At 35.7% G+C, this 21,704-nt stretch overlaps 1 protein-coding gene across 1 annotated transcript; it reads right to left on the bottom strand.

Annotated features, from left to right (window-relative positions):
• Positions 1-16,018: 16,018 nt before the first annotated feature.
• LOC149219065 (receptor protein kinase TMK1-like) lies at positions 16,019-20,664 on the bottom strand. Its single transcript, XM_089384245.1, has 2 exons — positions 17,774-20,664; positions 16,019-17,409 (listed from the first exon to the last, which is right to left on the bottom strand). The coding sequence occupies exons 1-2, from the start codon at positions 20,379-20,381 to the stop codon at positions 16,907-16,909; spliced, it is 3,111 nt and encodes a 1,036-aa protein (XP_089240371.1). The 5' UTR covers positions 20,382-20,664; the 3' UTR covers positions 16,019-16,906.
• Between the last annotated feature and the right edge of the window lie 1,040 nt (positions 20,665-21,704).

Raw genomic sequence — 21,704 nt, 5'->3', positions numbered from 1 at the left:
CATTACAGATCTTGTTAGAATGGAATTGAAAGATTTAAAATATCTTGAATCGTTTGGTCAGGACTTTATGACCAAAGTATACAAAGAAAATCTTTCAAATGATTCAGTTCAAAAAAATTCTTTTTTATCAAAGTTTTCAGGAAATCTAGGAGATCTAATCTCTAAAGATATTGAAATCCAAAATAAAACAATTGATCAGATTTATTGGATAGATCTCTTATTTCGGTGTCACGAGAAGGTTAAATATCTCTGTTGGCAAAAACAAGCACATGATATCACTCCCAGTGCTAATGTTTTCCATGTTGCTTTGCCTTGGACACCATTCAAGAAAAAGAAAAAGTATAAAAGGTATGGAAAATTCAAGGCCAAGAAAATTGCAAATCCAAAAAGACCTTTTAAAAATTTCAGATTCCTAAAGAAAAGGAAACAGTCGAGAACTAAAAATAATCGTTGTTTCATATGCAAGCAAGAAGGACACTATGACCGTGCATGTCCAAAGAGTACATCTAGTAAATTAAAAGCTTGTATAGATATTGAAGAATTTTGCAATCATAGGTCTGTTGTAAATTCACAAGAAGACCCATCAGATGTATATATGTTGACTGATGCTTCTTTTTCTGAAGACGAAGAATTAATAAATTCTGTAAAAAAAATGAATATTTGCTATGACTGTTCTACTGATGAATTTTCAGTTGAAGAAGAAGAAGGACTTCACTATAGTGAAGAATTTGAGATTGACACAGATAGTTCAGTAACCAGTGAAACAGAATCTTTATGTTGGTCTCCACAGCCAGAGCAAGACAAAGGAAAACAAGCAATACCTGTTCTACCACAATTAAACTCTTTTTGTCCATATAAGAAAAATATTGGACAAACATCTTCAATGCCCATTCCTGAATTTGATCCAGTAGCCGAATAGAGTTTTTTAAAGAAAATGGTGAAAACCAATAATCTTTTGTATATACCCGTCTCTGTGCAGGTCAAAAACATTTGGGTAGAACTTGATGCATTCATCGACACGGGTGGATCAAACAATCTCGCGAGGCCTTCTCTGTTTAAAGGATTATGGAAACCACTCCAAAATATCTTGATTTCAGAAACAGCCGAAGGTATAGATAATCTTACCCACTATGTAGATAATGTTTCTTTAAAAGTAGGTGGGAATATTGTAAAGACATATGCGATACAACATTATGACCCATAAGCAAGTCTATTTTTGGGTATGCCATTTATAAACTCAGTCTTGCCAGTAACAATTAGTGAAGATAAAGTTATCTTCAATTTCAAAAAGCAAGCAGTTTCTGTTCCAAGATTAAAGTTTGCAGATTCAAAAATGCGAAGAGAAAGCCAAAAGAAAACAAGTTTTAGAAAACCAGAGAATGACTCAGAATTGGAAAGAAGTACTACAAATCTATGAGGCCAAAGAAACTTTGAAAACAAAGCAGAAAGTAGTTGTTGATCCACAATGGTCTCAAGATCAAATTTATATCGATGAAAGATTACTCAAAAGCTACTATGACAATCCTCAGAAGTTTTGGGAAAAGGAAAGCCCAAGACAGGAAATTGTTACAATGCACGACAATGGAGTAAAGTGTAAGCTTATTCCTTGTAGTCCTTCAAATGAGCAGGAAATCAAAAAACAAATTTCTGAATTGTTAAGTCAGAATTTGATTGCACCAGTGTTTCTCACTATTCATGTTCTGCATTTTAAGTTCGAAATCATTCTGGAATTGTCAGAGGAAAAGCAAGGATGGTAATAAATTATAAGCCATTAAATGCCATCACTCAAAGTTTTCATTATCCCTTGTCCCGTCAAGAAGTAATCATGCAGAAAATCCAGAAGAGTAAAATCTTCACTAAATTCGACATGAAGTCTGGTTATTACCAAATTCAAATTGAAGAAGCAGATAGACACAAAACAACATTCACATGCCCTGCAGGATTTTATCAATGGAAGGTTGTTCCATTTGGCTTAAAGAATGCTCCTGCTTTCTTCCAAAAAAGAATGGATTTTATATTTGGTAAGTATGATTTCATCATAACTTACATTGATGATATTTTGATTCATAGTCCAGATTTACAGACACATTTGGCTCATTTAGAAATATTTCTACAAGAAATTAAGAGTCATGGCATCGTCCTATCAGAAAAGAAAATGGTTTTATTCCAAGATAATATTGACTTTCTTGGAATTCATGTAGTAGATGGACATATACAAATGTAGCCTCATGTTCTTACAAAGCTCATTGAGTTCCCTGATGAGCATAAAGATATAAAAATGATTCAAAGATTTTTGGGAGTATTAAATTACATCCATAAATATATCCCCGGGTTATCAAAAAAGACAGCTCCTGTCATAAAACATCTAAAATCAAGATGGTCCAGTCAAGCAATAGAAGCAGTTAAAATACTTTAAGCAGAATGTCAATCTCTTCCAAAATTGCAGCCCCCCGGAGATGGATTACTCATATTACAAACCGATGCATCAGATGAATTTTGGGCAGCTGTTCTTTTTGAAAAGAAGGAATAAAGTAAAGAAGAAGAACTATGTGCCTATGCATCTGGAGAATTTCTTTCTAGTCAGAAAAATTATTTTGCTGCTCAAAAAGAAACTCTTGTGATATTCAATGGCATCCAAAAATTTGAATTATATCTTGCACCAAGAAAATTCTTGATTAGAACTAACTCAATGAATTTTAAATATTTCTTGTCAGAAAAATTATCAAGACAAATGGCAAGAACAAGATTATTGACATGGCAAATTTGGTTTCAGCAATACAATTTTGATGTAGAGTGGATTCCTGGAAATTCTAATTATCTTGCAGATGCTCTTACCAGGGATATGAACAAAGCTCATAGAGTCAGCCACAGCAAGAAAGAAGTCATAGGAAGTATATTTGATATTCCAGATCAATGGGATAGTTTTGTTACTTTGGCACAGAGATTCAAAATTCTGGAGAAACATGTTGAAGATCTTTGTCTTGAAATTAAAAAGATAGTTGGGCTCAGGCTTAGAAGGAACCAGTGGATTCAAAAATCTCAAGCCTGGCAATCGAAGAATATTGGTACTCTTCTTGGTTTGGATCCTGAATTGGTTAAAGTATACTCTTTACCAAATTTGAAAATCAAGCTATATTTCAAAACTCTTGATGATCTATGGTCCATACAATATACACAATCTATTATTTGGTTTTTACAGGTTTTAAATTATTATCAAATGATTGGTTGTATTGATTTTGCACTAGAAATCTTTAAAAGTGCTAAGATGGTGGACCTCGTTGATATTAACATCAAAGAGGAAGTTGGAAAGTTTTTACAATCCTTAAGAATCCCAGATTTATTTGAGGAAATGGAAGCATCATTTTTGCAAAGACTAGATGTAGACTATATGCACTCAAATACTTTCCCTCGGTATGAAATCTTTGAACCATTTGCAGATTGGGAAATCAAGGGAGGATATTGTAGAAAGAGAAAGATTGAAAGAATGTCTCAATGTGTAGAAAGAACTTTGCAGTACATCAGAATCTTTTCAACACCATGGGATTTTCAAAGTCCAGAAATAAGAAATGCTATTGATCCAAATCCTTTTTCACAAGTTTTTGATAATTAGTTCTCAGAAATTTCAGCCTTCACAGAAAACACAGAAGAAGTAAATAGAGTCTTGGGATGGTTAAAAGAATTCCTGATGCAAAAGTTGGTAGAAAAAACCCACATCATTAAAAAATTAACAGAATTGCAAGGGAAGCATTCTGTTTTAAAGTTTTCAGTGAACCAAAAAGCATTCATTATAGTGGGAATAATCTCAGGAAATTGGATAGCAGACACTATAGGCTTAATCAACCAGGTTTTGCACTGCGTTCAATTTTGAATTTGGATGGCAAGAAAAAGAAAGAATTAGTGATCACTGCAAAATCTGGGTACAACATACAATAGAAACAGCAACCAATATGTTCCAAATATTCAAATGGGAATTATTGGATGGAATAGAGCTATCAGTACAACAGATGACAACCTTCTCGACAGCTCATAAAGATTCTTTCTTGGATATAGAGATAAATCCTACATCTTACATCAACAGATGGAGAAAAAGAGATGACCCATTCAAGTTACCCTACCAAAGCCATCATGCCTACAGAGACTGAATAAAGTTGGAAGTTGGACAATTATCAAAAGCAGTGACAGCATCTACAGCACCATCATCTCCAAAAGGAAAGGACACTTTATTTTTAGATGTGTACTAAGATGCTCAAGATCCCACTGAGCCAAACTATGAAGAAAAATATCTAAAGGTACTCGAATAAGCATATCTACAAAAGAATCAATCATCTGACGAATTCGATGATTATGATGAAGATCGTAGTCCCACGGGACCATGGTGATAGTCCTTTGATTCCTTGTAAATAGTAGAAAGTCTCAATTATTGTACCAAGTGTGCTTTTGCATTATTTCACTGGAATATTGAGTAGACACCGTCGGACTATGGAAATGCCAACAAGACCCTCAATTATTTCCACTTTGTGTCATGTTTAGGTAAAAGTAGATACTTTAGGAAGTCTATAAAATAAGAGATCTGCAAAAGAGAATTCCATATTGTTGTTTCAGACTAAGAGATTCTAGACTCTGAGATTTTTTTATTTTTCTCTTGTAATGCTCTGTAAGTTTTACTTTTGAGTTAATAAAAGCTTCGCGCACCTTTTTACTTTAATTTGAGTTGTTCGCTTGATATTTTCTTCTAAGTAATAGTAAGGCTGCAAGGAAGGCATTTGTAAAGCTGCTGAGAGAAGTGCCCAGGGAAGAGGCCGAGTTGCAGTAGACGCGCGCAGCAAGTACTTGAAGATACCACCTCAAGGAGCTACTCTGCTGACCAGTAAGAGGTTCTCAATCTTTTATAATACCAAAATAGACTAAGTATTATAAAAGATCGAGAACCTCTTACTGGTCAACAAAGTAGCTCCTTGGCGGTATTTTCAAGTACTTGCTACGCACGTCTACTGCAACTCGGCCTCTTCCCTGGGCACTTCGCTCAACAGGTTTATGAACACCTTCCTTGCAGCCTTACTATTACTTAGAAGAAAATATCACGCGAACAACTCAACTTAGAGTAAAAAGATGCGCGAAGCTTTTATTAACTCAAAAGTAAAACTTACAGAGCATTACAAGAGAAAAATTAGAAAATCTTAGAGTTTAGAAGCTCTCAGTCCAACACAACAATATGGGCTTCTCTTCTGTAGATCTCTTATTTTATAGACTTCCTAAATAATCTACTTTTACCTAGACATGACACAAAGTGGAAATAATTGAGGGTCATGTCGGCATTTCCATAGTCTGAAGATGTCTACTCAATATTCCAATACAATAATACAAAAGCACACTTGGTACAATAATTGAGACTTTCTACTATTTACAAGGAATCAAAGGACTATCACCATGGTCCCATGTGACTGTGGTCTTCATCATAATCATCGAATTTGTCAGATGATTGATTCTTTTGTAGATACACTTCTTCGAGTATCTTTAGATATTTTTCTTCGTAGTCCAGCTCAGTGGGGTCTTGAGCATCTTGGTACACATATAAAAATAAAGTGTCGTTTCCTTTTGAACATGCTGGTGCTATAGATGCTGTAGTTGTTTTTGATGATTTTTTGACTTCCAACTTTATTCGATCTCTGTAGGCATGATGGTTTTGGTAGGATAACTTAAATGGGTCATCTCTTTTTCTCCACCTGTTGATGTAAGATGTAGGATTTATCTCTATATCCAAGAAATAATCTTTATGAGCTGTCGAGAAGGTTGTCATCTGTTGTACTGATAGCTCTATTCCATCCAATAATTCCCATTTGAATATCTGGAACATATTGGTTGTTGTTTCTATTGTATGTTGTACCCAGATTTTGTAGTTATCACTAATTCTTTCTTTTTCTTGCCATCCAGACTCAAAATTGAACGCAGTGCAAACCCTGGCAAATAATAACAGGTTGATTAAGCCTATAGTGTCTGCTATCCAATTTCCTGAGATTATTCCCACTGTAATTAATGCTTTTTGGTTCATTGAAAACTTTAAAACAGGATGCTTCCCTTACAATTCTATTTATTTTTTAATGTTGTGGATTTTTTCTACCAACTTTTGCATCGGGAATTCTTTTAACCATCCCAAGACTCTATTTACATCTTCTGTGTTTTCTGCGAAGGCTGAACTTTCTGAGAACTGATTATCAAAAGCTTGTGAAAAAGGATTTGGATCAATAGCATTTCTTATTTTTGGACTTTGAAAATCCCATGGTGTTGAAAATATTTTGATGTACTGCAGAGTTCTTTCTACACATTGAGATGTTCTTTCAATCTTTCTCTTTCTGCAATATCCTTCCTTGATTTCCCAATCTGCAAATGGTTCAAAGATTTCATACTGAGGGAAAGTATCTAAGTGCATATAGTATGCATCTAGTCTTTGCAAAAATGATGCTTCCATTTCCTCAAATAAATCTGCGATTCTTAAGGACTGTAAAAACTTTCCAACTTCCTCTTTGATGTTAATATCAACGAGGTCCATCATCTTAGCACTTGTAAAGATTTCTAGTGCAAAATCAATACAACCAATCATTTGATAATAATTTAAAATCTGTAAAACCCAAATCATAGATTGTGTATATTGTATGGACCATAGATCATCAAGAGTTCTGAAATATAGCTTGATTTTCAAATTTTGTAAAGAGTATATTTTAACCAATTCAGGGTCCAAACCAAGAAGAGTACCAATATTCTTCGATTGCTAGGCTTGACATTTTTGAATCCACTGGTTCCTTCTAAGCCTGAGCCCAACTATCTTTTTAATTTCAAGAGAGAGATCTTCAACATGTTTCTCCAGAATTTTGAATCTCTGTGCCAAAGTAGCAAAACTATCTCGTTGATCTGGAATATCAAATATACTTCCTGTGACTTCTTTCTTGCTGCGGCTGACTCTGTGAGCTTTGTTCATATCCCTGGTAAGAGCATCTGCAAGATAATTAGAATTTCTAGGAATCCACTCTACATCAAAATCGTATTGCTGAAACCAAATTTGCCATGTCAATAATCTTCCTCTTGCCATTTGTCTTGATAATTTTGCTGACAAGAAATATTTAAAATTCATTGAGTCAGTTCTAATCAAGAATTTTCTTGGTGCAAGATATAATTCAAATTTTTGGATGCCATTGAATATCGCAAGAGTTTCTTTTTGAGCAGCAAAATAATTTTTCTAACTAGAAAGAAATTCTCCTGATGCATAGGTGCATAGTTCTTCTTCTTTACTTTCCTCCTTCTTTTCAAAAAGAACAGCTGCCCAAAATTCATCTGATGCATCGGTTTGTAATATGAGTAATCCATCTCCTAGGGGCTGAAATTTTGGAAGAGATTGACATTCTGCTTTGAGATTTTTAACTGCTTTTGTTGCTTGACTAGACCATCCTAATTTTAGATGTCTTTTGATAGGAGCAGTCTTTTCTGATAACCTAGGGATATATTTATGGATGTCATTTAATACTCCCAAAAATCTTTGAATCATTTTTGTATCTTTAAGCTCATCAGGGAACTTAGCGAGCTTTGTAAGAACATGAGGCTGCATTTGTATATGTCCATCTACTACATGAATTCCAAAAAAGTCAATATTATCTTGGAATAATACCATTTTCGTTTCTGAGAGGACAATTCCATGACTCTTAATTTCTTGTAGAAATATTTCTAAATGAGCCAAATGTCCCTGTAAATTAGGACTATGAATCAAAATGTCATCAATGTAAGTAATGATGAAATCATACTTACCAAATATAAAATCCATTATTTTCTGGAAGAAAGCAAGTGCGTTCTTTAAGCTAAATGCAACAACCTTTTATTGATAAAATCCTACAAGGCATGTGAATGTTGTTTTGTGTCTGTCTACTTCTTCAATTTGAATAAGGTAATAACTAGACTTCATGTTGAATTTACTGAGGATTTTACTCTTCTGAATTTTCTGCATGATTACTTCTTGACGGGGCAAGGGATAATGAAAACTTTGAGTGATGGCATTTAATGGCTTATAATTTATTACCATCCTTGCTTTTCCTCTGACAATTTCAGAATGATTTCGAACTAAAAATGCAAACATGAATAGTGAGAAACACTGGGTTCAATCGAATTCTGACTTAAAATTCAGAAATTTGTTTTTTGATTTCCTTCTCATCTGAAGGAGTACAAGGAATAAGCTTACCCTTTACTCCATTGTCGTGCATTGTAACAATTTCCTGTCTTGGGCTTTCCTTTTCCCAAAACTTCTGAGGATCGTCAGAGTAGCTTTTGAGTAATATTTCATACATAGAAATTTGATCTTGAGACCATTGTGGATCAATAACTGCTTTCTGCTTTGTTTTCAAAGTTTCTTTGGCCTCATAGATTTGCAGTACTTCTTGCCAATTCTTTGAGTCATTCTTTGGTTTTCTGGAACTTGTTTTCTTTTGGCTTTCTCTTTGGATTTCTGAATCTGCAAATTTTAATCTTGGAACAAAAACTGCTTGCTTTTTGAAATTGAAGATAACTTTATCTTCACTAATTGTTACTGGCAAGACTGAGTTTATAAACAGCATACCCAAAAATAGACTTGCTGATGGGTCATAATGTTGTATAGCAGATATATTTACAATCTTCCCACCTACTTTTAAAGAAACATTATCTACATAGTGGGTAATATTAACTGTACCTCCGACTGTTTCTGAAATCAGGATATTTTGGAGTGGTTTCCATAATCCTTTAAACAGAGAAGACCTGGCGAGATTGTTTGATCCACCCATGTTGATGAATGCATCAAGTTCTTCCCAACTGTTTTTGACTTGCACAAAGACGGGTATATACAAAAAATTATTGGTTTTCACCATTTTATTTAAAAAACTCTGATCTGCTGCTAGATCAAATTCAAGAATGGGCACTGAAGATGTCTGTCCAATATTTTTCTTATATGGACAAAAAGAGTTTACTTGTGGTAGAACAAGTATTGCTTGCTTTCCTTTGTCTTGCTCTAGCTATGGAGACCAACATAAAGATTATGTTTCACTGGTTACCGAACTATCCGTGTTAGTCTCAAATTCTTCACTATAGTGAAGTCCTTCTTCTTCTTCAACTGAAAATTCATCAGTAGAACAGTGATAGAAAATATTCATTTTTTGTACAGAATTGATTAATTCTTCGTCTTCAGAAAAAGAAGCATCAGTCAACATATATATATTTGATGGGTCTTCTTGTGAATTTACAACAGACCAATCATCGCAAAATTCTTCAATATCTATACAAGCTTTTAATTTACCAGATGTACTCTTTGGACATGCACGGGCATAGTGTCCTTCTTGCTTACATATGAAACAACAATTATTTTTGGTTCTCGGTTGTTTCCTTTTCTTCAGGAATCTGAAATTTTTAAAAGGTCTTTTTGGATTTACAATTTTCTTGGCCTTGAATTTTCCATACCTTTTATGCTTTTTCTTTTTCTTAAATGGTGTCCAAGGCAAAGCAGCATGGCAAACATTAGCACTGGGAGTAATATCATGTGCTTGTTTTTGCCAACAGAGATATTTAACCTTCTCGTGACACCAAAATAAGAGATCTACCCAATAAATCTGATCAATTGTTTTATTTTGGATTTCAATATCTTTAGAGATCAGATCTCCTAGATTTCCTGGCAACTTTGATAAAAAAGAAATTTTTTGAACTGAATCATTTGAAAGATTTGCTTTGCATACTTTGGTCATAAAGTCCTGACCAAACAATTCAAGATATTTTAAATCTTTCAATTCCATTCTAGCAAGATCTGTAATGATTTGCTTTTTCTCATCAACTGACTCAGGGACACACTGTGTTTCCAGTAGTACTTCTAAAGTAGAGAGTCCTGCTGCAACTACTACTTGTCGTTCTGACTCGGGTGGTCCAATCCACCAGTCATAAACTATCTCTGCCATTCTCTTTTCTGCTAGAACAAATATGGATATATTATCGAGCTTTGTAGTTACTTGCATCTAATATAAAGCTTCGATCCATATTCTAATTGATTCAACTAGGTTTGTGAATTTGTCCAGATCTAAAATATAACCACTAGAATTAGAAGAAAATAGATCTTCTTCTATCCTAGGATATTTTTGGACTTCTTTTACAAAGTTTGCTTTCTGGATTGATGGCATAATGAAAGATGGAAACTTAGAAGCTGCATTTTCAAGAGTTACAATTTCTGCTTTTGTTTTTCTAGGTTTTTCTGAAACAGATTCTATTTTCAATGGTTTGAAAGATGTTTCAGAAGTGCTAGCTTCTGTTTCTTCTTGATCCCAGAAATTTGGGGTTGACATATCTATAGTGAATTTTGAACTCTGAGATGCTTTTGCTTTTCTTCTTCGTTCTTTCTTCTGCATCCTAGCTTCTTTCTCAGCTCTTTCTTCTTGTTGTTCATCATGCAAAAGCTTAAGATTTGCTAAAATGAGTTCATTTTGTGCACCTAGATCATTTATGGCGTCTTCAGCATAGGAACACCATGTAGTAAGATAATTACCAATTTGATACACTTGATCTAGATCATTTGTATTTGAGGAATTGTGTTCAATTAAGGGAGCACAATCCATGCGTTGGAGGTTGCCTTGAAGATGATGATGTAGTACAAAATTTAGTCTTTGGGGACCATTTTCCTCCTTTCACAAAACGGCGATTGGCGAATTGCCATTCCTCAATTGGGGATATTTGCGAAATAGAAATTCGAAACATTTTATTTATAGCAAGAAAAGGCTTGACTTCAAGTATATACAGTTCATTAGAAGATAGTACAGGATGACTAGAAGTGCTGGCTATTTGAGATGAAGATTTTGTAGGATCAGCAACTGGTAATGCATATTTTCGCAGATGAATAATAGGATGCTGGACAGAAGGCTTTTCTTGGAGAATTCTAATTTTGCCATCTTGTAACGAAGCTCTTCGTGTCAAACTTCCTGGTTTCTTTTCATCTGCTAAATACTTGTATTGAAAATACCAGTCATTTAATAAACCTATAGAATCATATGACACACCTTCAACTTGAGCATTGTTCAGACCTACTGACACACAATCTTTAAGCACTGGTTGTTTCAGTTTCGGATGTACAGTATTGGTTAACTGGAAAGATGTTTGGATCATTGTAGATAGGAATTCACTATTATCAACCATCTACAATCCTTGGACTCCTACCATAAGTTTCTAGAAATCTTTCAGATGAGGATCTGTAAGACTAATAGAGTAGTCTGGAAAGATCGTTCCATATTGACAACCAATAGATAGGTTACCAACAATGGTACCTATTCTAGCATGATCATAATTTTGGTGTTTAGTATTAAAGACTTCAGCAATGCAAGGAGTATTTAAACCATGCCTGAATGAGGGGGCTAAATCTATCCTTATACCTCCAAAATGTAAATAGGAATATTTTTTTTCGTTTGCTTATTGTCTAAATTTTTTGATTTCTTCATTTGTAAATAAGGAAAGAGAAACTATTTGAACAGAAGGACCAGATATTTTAATCTTCAACTCTACTTCTTTTAAGAGCATCATTTTCTGAAAGATATTAGAAAGAGGGGTCTTATATACATTAGTGGTATGAAGAGTGGGAGTATTCCAACTCTCAGGATTTTCGACTGTCTCATTTTCTGGGTCTATATCTTTCTCAAGAGATCTAGAATCAACTTCAGAAACAATACGTCTTTCTAGTGTAGAGAAAGATCTAATTAAACTGGCCATCAAGAATCTTAACAGGGCTCCGATATTGTCTTGTCTTCTGCGATTTATGTTTATGTTCTATCTGCAGTTTACTTTAATATTGATGTGATTGCTAATCTGGAGAAGATATGGAGCTAACTGTGAAAATTGAAATAAATTGCACTAAGCATAGAACATACCTAAAATTAACAATTATCATTTCCATACTCTGTTATGTTTATGTGTTTTCCATAATTAAATTGTGGTCTATCTTGCAATGAATATTTTGCATCAACTATTAAGGAATACCACAATGTCAAGTTTATATATCACATCAATGTTAATTCAAGTGGATTGTAACCTTCCTTCAATCAATTAGATAAAGGGGTGCTTGATCTCAACATCCTTTTCCATTATTATGGATGGCTTAGTAACAACCTTGTTCAAGCCACTTAGAGGACTTAGATAGTGTTGTCTCTTGTCTCCACTATTTTTCCTTTTGTTGTAGATGTCTTAATTAGGTTTTTTGTATACTTAAGAGTAAGAAGAGGCATAGAGGGTATAAAAATGGGAAGATGGCATATACTAACCCATTTGCTTTTTGTAAATGATGCACTGTTTAGAAATGGTACAATTAATATTGCAAGAAAAATCAAGAGATTCTAGGGACATATATGAAGGCAACATGCATGCAAATAAATGTACAAAATTCATCTTTGTGCTACATTTGATTCTAGAGGATCAATGCAAAGTTCTCAAAATCATTCTCTAGAGATTTTGTTTTAAAAGGGGATAAAATAACTTGGTTTCAATCTTAAAAATGATGAGTATGATTTCATGATTGATATTGTTATATACTAAGACAAAAAATACAATGGAGGTCTGGTGCAATAAATTATCATTTTTTGGGGGTTAGGGGGGAGAACCTTTATAAAATTTATTGTTAAAGGTAAACCCAATATTCCAAAGCATGTGTGTGTGTTAGGAATTATAAAAGGACAAGGAAGAAAAATATTTGATTTTCTATGGAGAGGGAGAAAAGGAAAGAGATGATGTAGCATAGATCAATTGGTCAAGACTCTCCAAACCTAAGAAACTTGCGGATGGGAACTTAAGAACATCTATTTATTTGGACATATATAACATCTAAGAGCCTATAGAGGTTCTTCAAGGGAGAAGGATTGTAGCATAAAATTATGAGCTTGAAAGTTATGAATAAGGAACTAAAAATGCAACAAAATTGTTGAATAGTGTGCAAAACTCTAGTTGAAACCTTCCTTCTAATAACATCCTTGTTGGTTGGGATGATTGTAGATATCAAGAAGTTGAGAGTGGGTAGAGATTTGTGAGTGGTGGCAAAGTGAAAGTTTGAATTAGACCTTCGAGAACATCTTCATGGTTTGAATATCAACCCCTTTGGTAACGTTTCATCATTTGTTCAAGCTATTCCTTAAACAACAATTATGGAAGTCAACAAAAGAGTTGGGATTGGTAGTGTTCTAGGCGTAAGAATGGACTTCATATAAATAATGCTATTATGCTAAAGATAGGAGAGGATGAACTTCTTTGGGTATCCTTCTTTGTTTGCAAATAATGTTAGATTTGAAAAAGAATAGTTGTGGCAATCAATATGGAATCTCAAAGGTGTAATGAAGGCTCAATTATTCTTTTGGTTAGATCTCTTGAACATGGTGCCCACTTGGAATATATTACCAAAGAGGACCAAAGAGAGGCCTAGCATATGCATGTTGTACAAATATCATGAGTTGAACATTGCTCATCTATTAGTTGGAAGTCATTTTTCCAAGGGGATATAGACAAATTCTACAATATTGTTGAATGGAGCACGTACATGGGAAGGGGACTCTTTGTTGGCAGCTTTCAAAACTTGATTCAAGGGTCAAAAGTAAATGAATTTAGAGATTCTTCCATTTTTGTTAGTTGGACCACTTGCTCTTTGTTGGCAGCTTTCAAAACTTGGTTCAAGGGTCAAAAGTAAATGAATTTAGAGATTCTCCCATTTTTGTTAGTTGGACCACTTACTACTTAAGGAATGAGATAATCTCTCAAAATATCACCTTTACTCCTAAACAAGTATTATAAAAGTGCAATTTTACTTTGAGGAATGCAAAGACAACATTAAGGAGATGACCCAATGCCAAATTGATTCCTTAGTGATTGATGAATCTTTCCCATGGGGATTCTTTAAAGTGCTTCTCAAGATAATCCTAGGAAATGCAAAGCAAGGGGATGTCTTTATTTCAAATCTTTTCACTTCATCACTTTTTCATTAGGTCTCACAAAAATTCTAATAATTGGGTTGAGTCATCAGCATTGGTAGCACTCTTAAGAATTACAATCAAGGGAACGTGGGAAATCTTCAAATCTATGGACATTCCTAACTCAAAGTTACAAATTAAATTGTAAGTCCTCCTTGGAAAATGTACGTCTCGAAATAGTGATAGAACATATCTCAGCTATGAGGTGAAGTTTCCACTTGGTATCTTTCTCTCATATCTTCTATGAGCATAATACAAAGAGTTACTATACTATTCAAAGTTATGGTACCATTAGAGGGAAGGACGATAAAGATACAAGGACTTTTCCACTATCACACCTCCTTTTCATTTTTTTTGAGATTTTATTGAATGTTTTAATTTGATCATGTTAGCTCATTTTGTCAAGTATAAGTTTTGGATCCATTTGAGGTATTACTTTTGTGTTTATTAAGATGTAACTCTAATTCCAGATATGTAATTACTTTTACATTCCAAGGTCAAGGTAGATGAGGCTATTTTCTGTAGTTATTGATGTCTTTTTTTATTGAGTAGCACATTCCGATCCAATGGTAAGATCCTATGGGGTAGTCAACGATGCTTTTTGCCTTAGCATAAACACTGAATATAACGTAACTTTCAATATATTGATTTTTTTCATGTTGGAAAAAGAATATTACATAATTTCCTCATATATCTATACCATCCAAGCATACTAATATCTTTTTCCTGTTGGAAATACATAATTTGCTATTTTTGTCTTTACCATCCACGCTTCCAGTAATTATGTTTGGTTTACATCCCACTAGTTATAATATCTGTCAGATTATTTGTATTGTTATATAGCTAGTTAAAGTTCAAATATTCAATTCTTCAATTAGATGTATATACTAGTTTCAAAGAAGAAAATAAATAAATGCCTTATTCAAGTCTTCACCTCCCAACCTTTAATTGTGTTTTCCTTACATCCAACCAATTCAATGTTTATCATATTATTTTTATTGCCATGCAGTTCAGTTAAAGTACATCATTCAATTCCTCAAAACATACATATTTTTTCAGTGAACATAATCATGGATTTATATATAAAGAGTTATTGCTTTAAAGTCTTTTTGTGATCTAGAGTTTTCATTATTAGTATAAATCCTTACTTTTCACCTTGACTGAGAAGGTAAAAAAATTCATGCGAGAGAGGAAAAAAGGAAGGTAGTTACAGTGGTTCACAGCATAGTGGCAGTACTATTCATTAAAATAAAGAGTGTATATAGAGAGGAAAAAAACAAAAAAAAAAAACACTTAGAGTGAGAAACATAGTTGATAACTGCAGTAGTGAATGAGTGAACCAAAGAGTTGGTGATTGCAGTAATGAATAGTCCCATGCTCGGTGAGATAGTGGTCGTAGTAGTCATGTTAATGAGATATGAAATATCCAACCAGGAAAGCGGTGTTTGTATATGGCAAAACTATACCAGCATTTTTTTTTGCTTTCATCATAGAATGAATGAACACTTTACTTACTTGTAGGCTTGGATGTACGCAGAGATCTCAGAGATAGTCATCACATAAAACAATAAAATTTACATAGATGGTCCTTAGTGAGAATTCCCTCACAAATGGCCTTCTAGGAAAACAACCTTGCAAACAGAAAGGATTATAAAAGTAGACACTTGGTCAGAAAAACATTTGTATTTCCAGCCTGCTGATACAAATCCCCTCAAACTCACCCACCCAACTCTAATATCATTTTATTAGTTCATATAGTAGCTAAAATGTACACATTCTAAGCCCACCACACAACCTGATGGCATACATTGCCAGAGAAATACAATGCAATGAGCCTCAGGGAATAAAGGAATTCCTTCAAACTTTTCCATGCAAAGTTATCCTCTCGTCCAACAGTCTGGACTGAATGTATTTCTAACATACAATAAATAGTATAATCTCCTTAATTTTCAACATGCTAACTTCTTTTTAACTTTATTTTAAGCTAGGAAAACTCATGGCTTGATTATAACTCTGTGCTTTATTAGGCATAGTAAACAAGCAATAGAGTCTCGTTGATTTATTTCGAGCTGGGAAGCTCAGGGCTCAACCATAACTCAATGTTTATTAGACACCCACATTTTCACTGTGCTTTGGAGAGCTGCACTTGCTGCTTACAATATTTTTGTGTCTGCCCACTGCAATACAGTAAATAGACCTCTTCCCATCTCAAATTGCATAAAAGTATGGCCGACACACTTCCCTGCAACTAATGGATTTTGCTAGACTATACTTGACAAAACCGCTGATGGAAGAATTTGGATTGCCTTCAAAATTAATTCAGTGTTTCACACCTTTCAGACCTCCTTAAATACTTGCCTAAAAATAACAGACGCAAACTGGTAGCTCATCTGCCAACCCACACATTCACATTTGCTCAGGCAATAACTTTATGTAACTGCTGGGTGGACACAGATCAAATCATCCCTCTAGATAATAAATACTCTACTGTCTACTCTATTCTGACATCAAAACGCAGAAACCAAAATGGTCTGCACCCAAATATTCAACCCAACTTCTCATACATGAACAGTCTCACTTCACTAAAACCTCCAGCCTTGAACAACATCTAGCTTCAAAACGAAGCCAAATATTTCACTTGGCTAAGGGACTCGATGACAGCAAATTTTCTCAAAAGAGAATTGGAGGCACAAGATAGAGTTCAAACTGTTCAGGCTGAAAATAGCCTCCTTATCTTGTTCATATTTTCATAAACATAGAACTCAAAAGGATCCATGCACATCCGCTGCTAACATAGAAGTAGGGGTTCGAGAAAAACAATAGACAATGCAGACATAACAGACAGAATACCTCATATTGTCCTGTACAGGTATTTCTACAGATTTATCAATTGTTTGGATCCAAGTTCTTTCCATGTAGTTTCAGCGTCCATCAGAAGATGTGAATGAATCAGCAAACCCAGTTGGACGTGTTGGAAGACTTCCTTGGCTATCATCCAATCCACTTGCACTTTTGTCCTCGAATGCTTGCCATTTCTTCAGAGCCTGAGGGAGACTCATCTCAAAATCAATTCCCCCAGAATCATCATTATCTAAATCTTTGGGCTTCCATTTCTCAACCAAAGGTGCCAAAACATTGACAGCATGGCCCATATCAGGCCGTTGAAATGGTTCTCGTGCAGTGCAATGACCTGCTAGTTCAGCAACAGTGCAAATACTTTCAAAAGTTTCATCTGTAACTTCCAGAATTCCATCTATTGCCCTCATTAAAGATTCTTTGTCCGAATTCATTCGGCGAAACCATGATACCAAATGCACGCTTTCCTCAGGTTCATTCTCATCGAGTGCCCTCCTTCCAGTAATAAGCTCCATCAACACAACACCAAAGCTATATACATCTGCTTTCGTGGTGATTCGCCCAGTAACTGACACAATACAAAAAATTCGCAAACATTAGAAGTCAGTTTTTATTCTCTCTACTGTAACAACCTATACCTGTTCCAAAACCCTAAAACCAAGTATTTCCCAAGTCAATTCCTCAACCTGATGATCCTTCTATGCAGACTTAAAAAACGTTCTTAATTACCCAGTTCTCCCAGATAAATATCGCTAGACTGAAAAGATTTCGTTTCTATTTGATGCTCTAGATACACAGTAAGAATGTTCTGAATGTAATATATATGGCATAGCCACAGATGTACCATTCTAGCCTCTCTAAATACTCAATTAAGAATGTACACAATTTCACAGATAAATATTCTGGGGGAACAGAAAAAGTTGCTTAATTACCTGCATATTCGGGTGCTAGATATCCAAAAGTGCCAGCTAATTTGGTCTCCACAGAGTATTTACCCTCTGGTGCCAACTTCACCAATCCAAAATCTGAAACCTTTGCCCGAAAATCATCACCAAGAAGTATATTAGATGGTTTAAGGTCTCTATGAATAAAGCTTCTGTGGGCCAGGTTATGCAGATACTCCATTCCTCGCGCAACATCCAGAGCTATACTGAGGCGTCTCTTCCATGAAATTGGTTCCAGCCCATTCGTGGCCCAATCAAATATATGCCTGCTAAGAGCACCCTTTGGCATGTACTCATATACCAAAAGCCTTTCATTGCCTTCGATGCAGTAACCCAACAAGGCAACTAGGTGCCTATGCCTAACTTTTGACAAAACCGCTATTTCTGACTGGAACTCCGCCAAACCCTTGTTACTTACAACTGCCGCCTCCATCCTTTTAACTGCAATTATAGTGCCATCATCTAGCTGCCCCTTGTATACAACCCCAAACCCACCTCTTCCAAGCTCATTTTCGGGGCTGAAATTCCTGGTTACATGCCTCAGAACTTGTACTGATATAATCATATTTCCAGCTTCCGTTATATGAACCTCACTAGGTCCACTGCTTGTACTCTGTGTATCACTCAGACTGTTTCCTCCATTAGCATTATTATTGGCCACTAGAATTTTCACCAGTGAATTTGAACCATTTGATGGGTCTCTTGCATCAACGACAAGAGGGCTAGGTTCTTCACCTTGTTCGTGTCCGCGTGCCTTTTTCTTGTATAAGCAGAATGCAGCAGGGACAAGAAATAATAGCAGAACAGCTGCAGCCACGGATCCAACAATAGTTGCCGTTGAGATTCGAGAAGATTTTCCTTTAATCCCATCAAATTGCTTTGTAGGAGCATTTGAGTTAGTACTGTTTGCATTGGATCCTGCACTGCTCCCACTAGGTGGTGCTGGGGATGCTGGGGAGACCGGATTGCTTGGTGTAGAACCATTTGCAGAGGGCACGGGAGCGCTAGATCCATTTGAAGGTGGTGATGGAGGACTCCCAGAAGGTGGTGCTGATGGAGGACTCCCAGAAGGTGGTGATGGAGGACTCCCAGAAGGTGGTGGCACGGAAGGGCTGACAGGAGGAAGTGCTGATGACTTGTCAATCAGAGGATTCCCAGCAGTAAGCACTCGGACTTGTCCAGAGAATTTTGGAACAGGGGGACTCAAGTTATTATGGCTCAAATCTAAAGTACTCAAAGACTTCAATCGGGTTAGAGTCGATGGAATTGTACCAGAGAGCTTATTGCCACCCAACTTGATAATTTTAAGTGAAGGCAAATTGACAAGAGAAGGAGATATATTTCCATTGAGATTCCTATTGGGTAAATTGATAACAGAAACTGTACCAGTGCTGCATCCGATACCTATCCAGGAACTACATGGGTCGTTTCCAGTCCAGGATCCTGCTAGATCAATTGGATAATTCAGGGAGGCTAAGAAATCCAAAAGAACAGTTACCGCTGGTGCACAGGAAAGCCCGGGCACAGATTCGCAGAAAGAATTCCCAGAGTAGGTGAAGCCACCCGGAGGAAGCTTCAAGTCAGGAATTGGTCCAGAAAGCTTGTTACTATCCAGGGTGAGATTTGTGAGCTGCAAATTTGTGAGGTTGGATGGGATTGGCCCAACTAGTTCATTGCCATTGAGCTTGATTTCTGTCAAAGAAACACAATCGCCGAGAGAAGGAGGAATAGTTCCATTGAAGTTGTTTCCATGCAACCACAACTGTTTCAAAGACTGCATTGTGCCCACCACATCAATTGGACCTGACAGGGAAGGCGCAGCCTGGTTATTGAGCTGAAAAGTCTGCAGCCCAGACCCATTGAAAGACGAGGGAATGGGTCCTGTGAGACTATTGTAGGCCAATTCCAGGATCGATAAAGAAGCCATCTGCCCTAGAAAATCCGGTATAGGCCCAACAAGGTTACACTGAGACAAATACAAGCTATTCAGGTTAGCTGACCCTTGAAGGTCCGAGGGAAGACTCCATCCATGTGTTGCATTCAGATTATTGTATTCCAAGGACAGGAACTCCAGACTCGTCAAGCCCACAAAAAAATCTGCTGGAATAGCATCGAAATTGTTCGTGCCCAGATAGGCATATCGCAGTTTTGCTAGCCCATTGAAAGTGGGTAATGCTCCTGAGAACTTGTTCCTCTGTAGCCCAATGTTATACAGTTCTGTGAGTTGGTTGAAATTGGAAGGCAGAGTACCTTCCAGCCCAACTTTCTGGACCTGAATCTGGGCCACTCTGGGCCCTGAGCAATAGATATATTGCCACTTCTGCCCACAGGGATCCGTGCCACCATCAGGCCATTGCAGCAACTCTGCATTCTTCATTCCCTTCTTGAAGGCATTCAAAACTGCTAAGTCTCCAGGATCCGTTACTCCAACAATTGGGCACACCAACAATAATAACTCATAAAACCCAGCAAGAAGCACGAATTCTCTTCCCCTCATGGCTTCAGTATTTTCCTTAGATCTACTACACAATCTCATGCCTGAATCCAAAAAACCCCACAAAGAAACCAGATCATCAAAAAGCAAGATAAAAAGCATTCAAATTTCGTTACCTCTCTTTTGATGGCTGGCTATCCTCCATCCAAATCATCGCTCGCATGAGTTTGAGGCTCCCCAGTCCAAACAAGGATCCATTGCCTTCTCTACAGATATCTGTCCTTTCGCATTGTATTATTTCAAACCAAAAGACTGTGGCAACAGCCCTACCCTCAAGAAAAGATAAAGACCTCCATAGAGAATCAAGGGGAATACAAACAAAGCATTAATGCTCCTCAACAATAGTAAAAAGTCCACAGTGAATGATGAGGATGACTTATGGGATCGTGAATTGAGTGTATGAATTTATGTATCCGCGTGGGAAGTGGCTGACAGCCATGATAAAAGGGTAAAGGGTATTTACAGTGCCCTTGGCAGTTAACCAATTATGAATATATTAAGGTTAAAGCGATATTTCCACGCATTTCTTTGTATATAAAATGAATCAATACACGCTGAGGAAGTGAAGTTTGACCAGTAATGGGCGAGAAACGGTGAGAATATGACAAATTTTCAGCGCCGAATAGCTGTGGGGCACATTCATAATCTCTCAACGTGGGGGCCTCCATGTTTTATGCTCACCACCCATTTCATAGCATCGATCACTCCCCTACACTGGATCTTCTTAATCATGAGATCCAGGGTTCCTCCGCAACACACCACATGCAACAGCTGGTCCTTTTCAGTTTAACTCACATTCATTACATTATGTTTGGAGAAAAACCCATGAGGAGAGATTTACGGGTTGATGTTTTGATTAACGAGTGATCCCACATGTCTTTACATTGACCAATTTTGAGTTATGATATCAGAGTGACCTAAGTATGTTGCAATCTACTCATTAATTATTGTTATATTGAAATGTGTGTAATGTTGTATATTTTCATTAATTTAAATTACCGTTATATTGGAATTTTCATTATATATATTTTCTATAACTATAAATTAATGAATTGAACTGCCACTTAGGATTAACTTGAATATACAGGGAGAAATGTTATTATCTTTATTCAATATTCTTCTATGCATGTGATAGGTTGAATTTTATTTTTTTTGGGTGATGGTTTGGAGTCTTGTTGTCTCGGCCTAGAATATATATATATTTTTTATATATAAATATTTTTATCTATTTTTTTATATATTGATATTTTTGATGAAAAATATATATGGAAGTTATTGTTATATTGAAATTGTGGATTATTGTTATATTGGAATTTTAATTTTTTTAATTTATATTTTAATAGTTTATTATTAAAGAATTGAAAAAATGAAAATTATTGATTGTTTTAGTTGTTTTAAGTATTTTTATTTTGAAATTATGAAATG

The sequence above is a fragment of the Pinus tabuliformis genome, chromosome Q (assembly GCF_031772625.1).
Source record: "Pinus tabuliformis cultivar Carrire ecotype Pingquan chromosome Q, CPIR1, whole genome shotgun sequence".
Lineage (NCBI taxonomy): Eukaryota > Viridiplantae > Streptophyta > Pinopsida > Pinales > Pinaceae > Pinus > Pinus tabuliformis.
The sequence above is the reverse complement of the archived record's forward strand: the minus strand, read 5'-3'. Positions and strand labels throughout refer to the sequence as shown.

Bases quoted from the DNA above. Each gene is read 5' to 3' on its own strand.
- LOC149219065 (XM_089384245.1), bottom strand. From the start codon at position 20,381: ATGCTTTTTATCTTGCTTTTTGATGATCTGGTTTCTTTGTGGGGTTTT. The intron at 17,410-17,773 runs GTAATTAAGCAA...GTATTGTGTCAG, and splicing joins TCTAGCACCCGAATATGCAG to TTACTGGGCGAATCACCACG.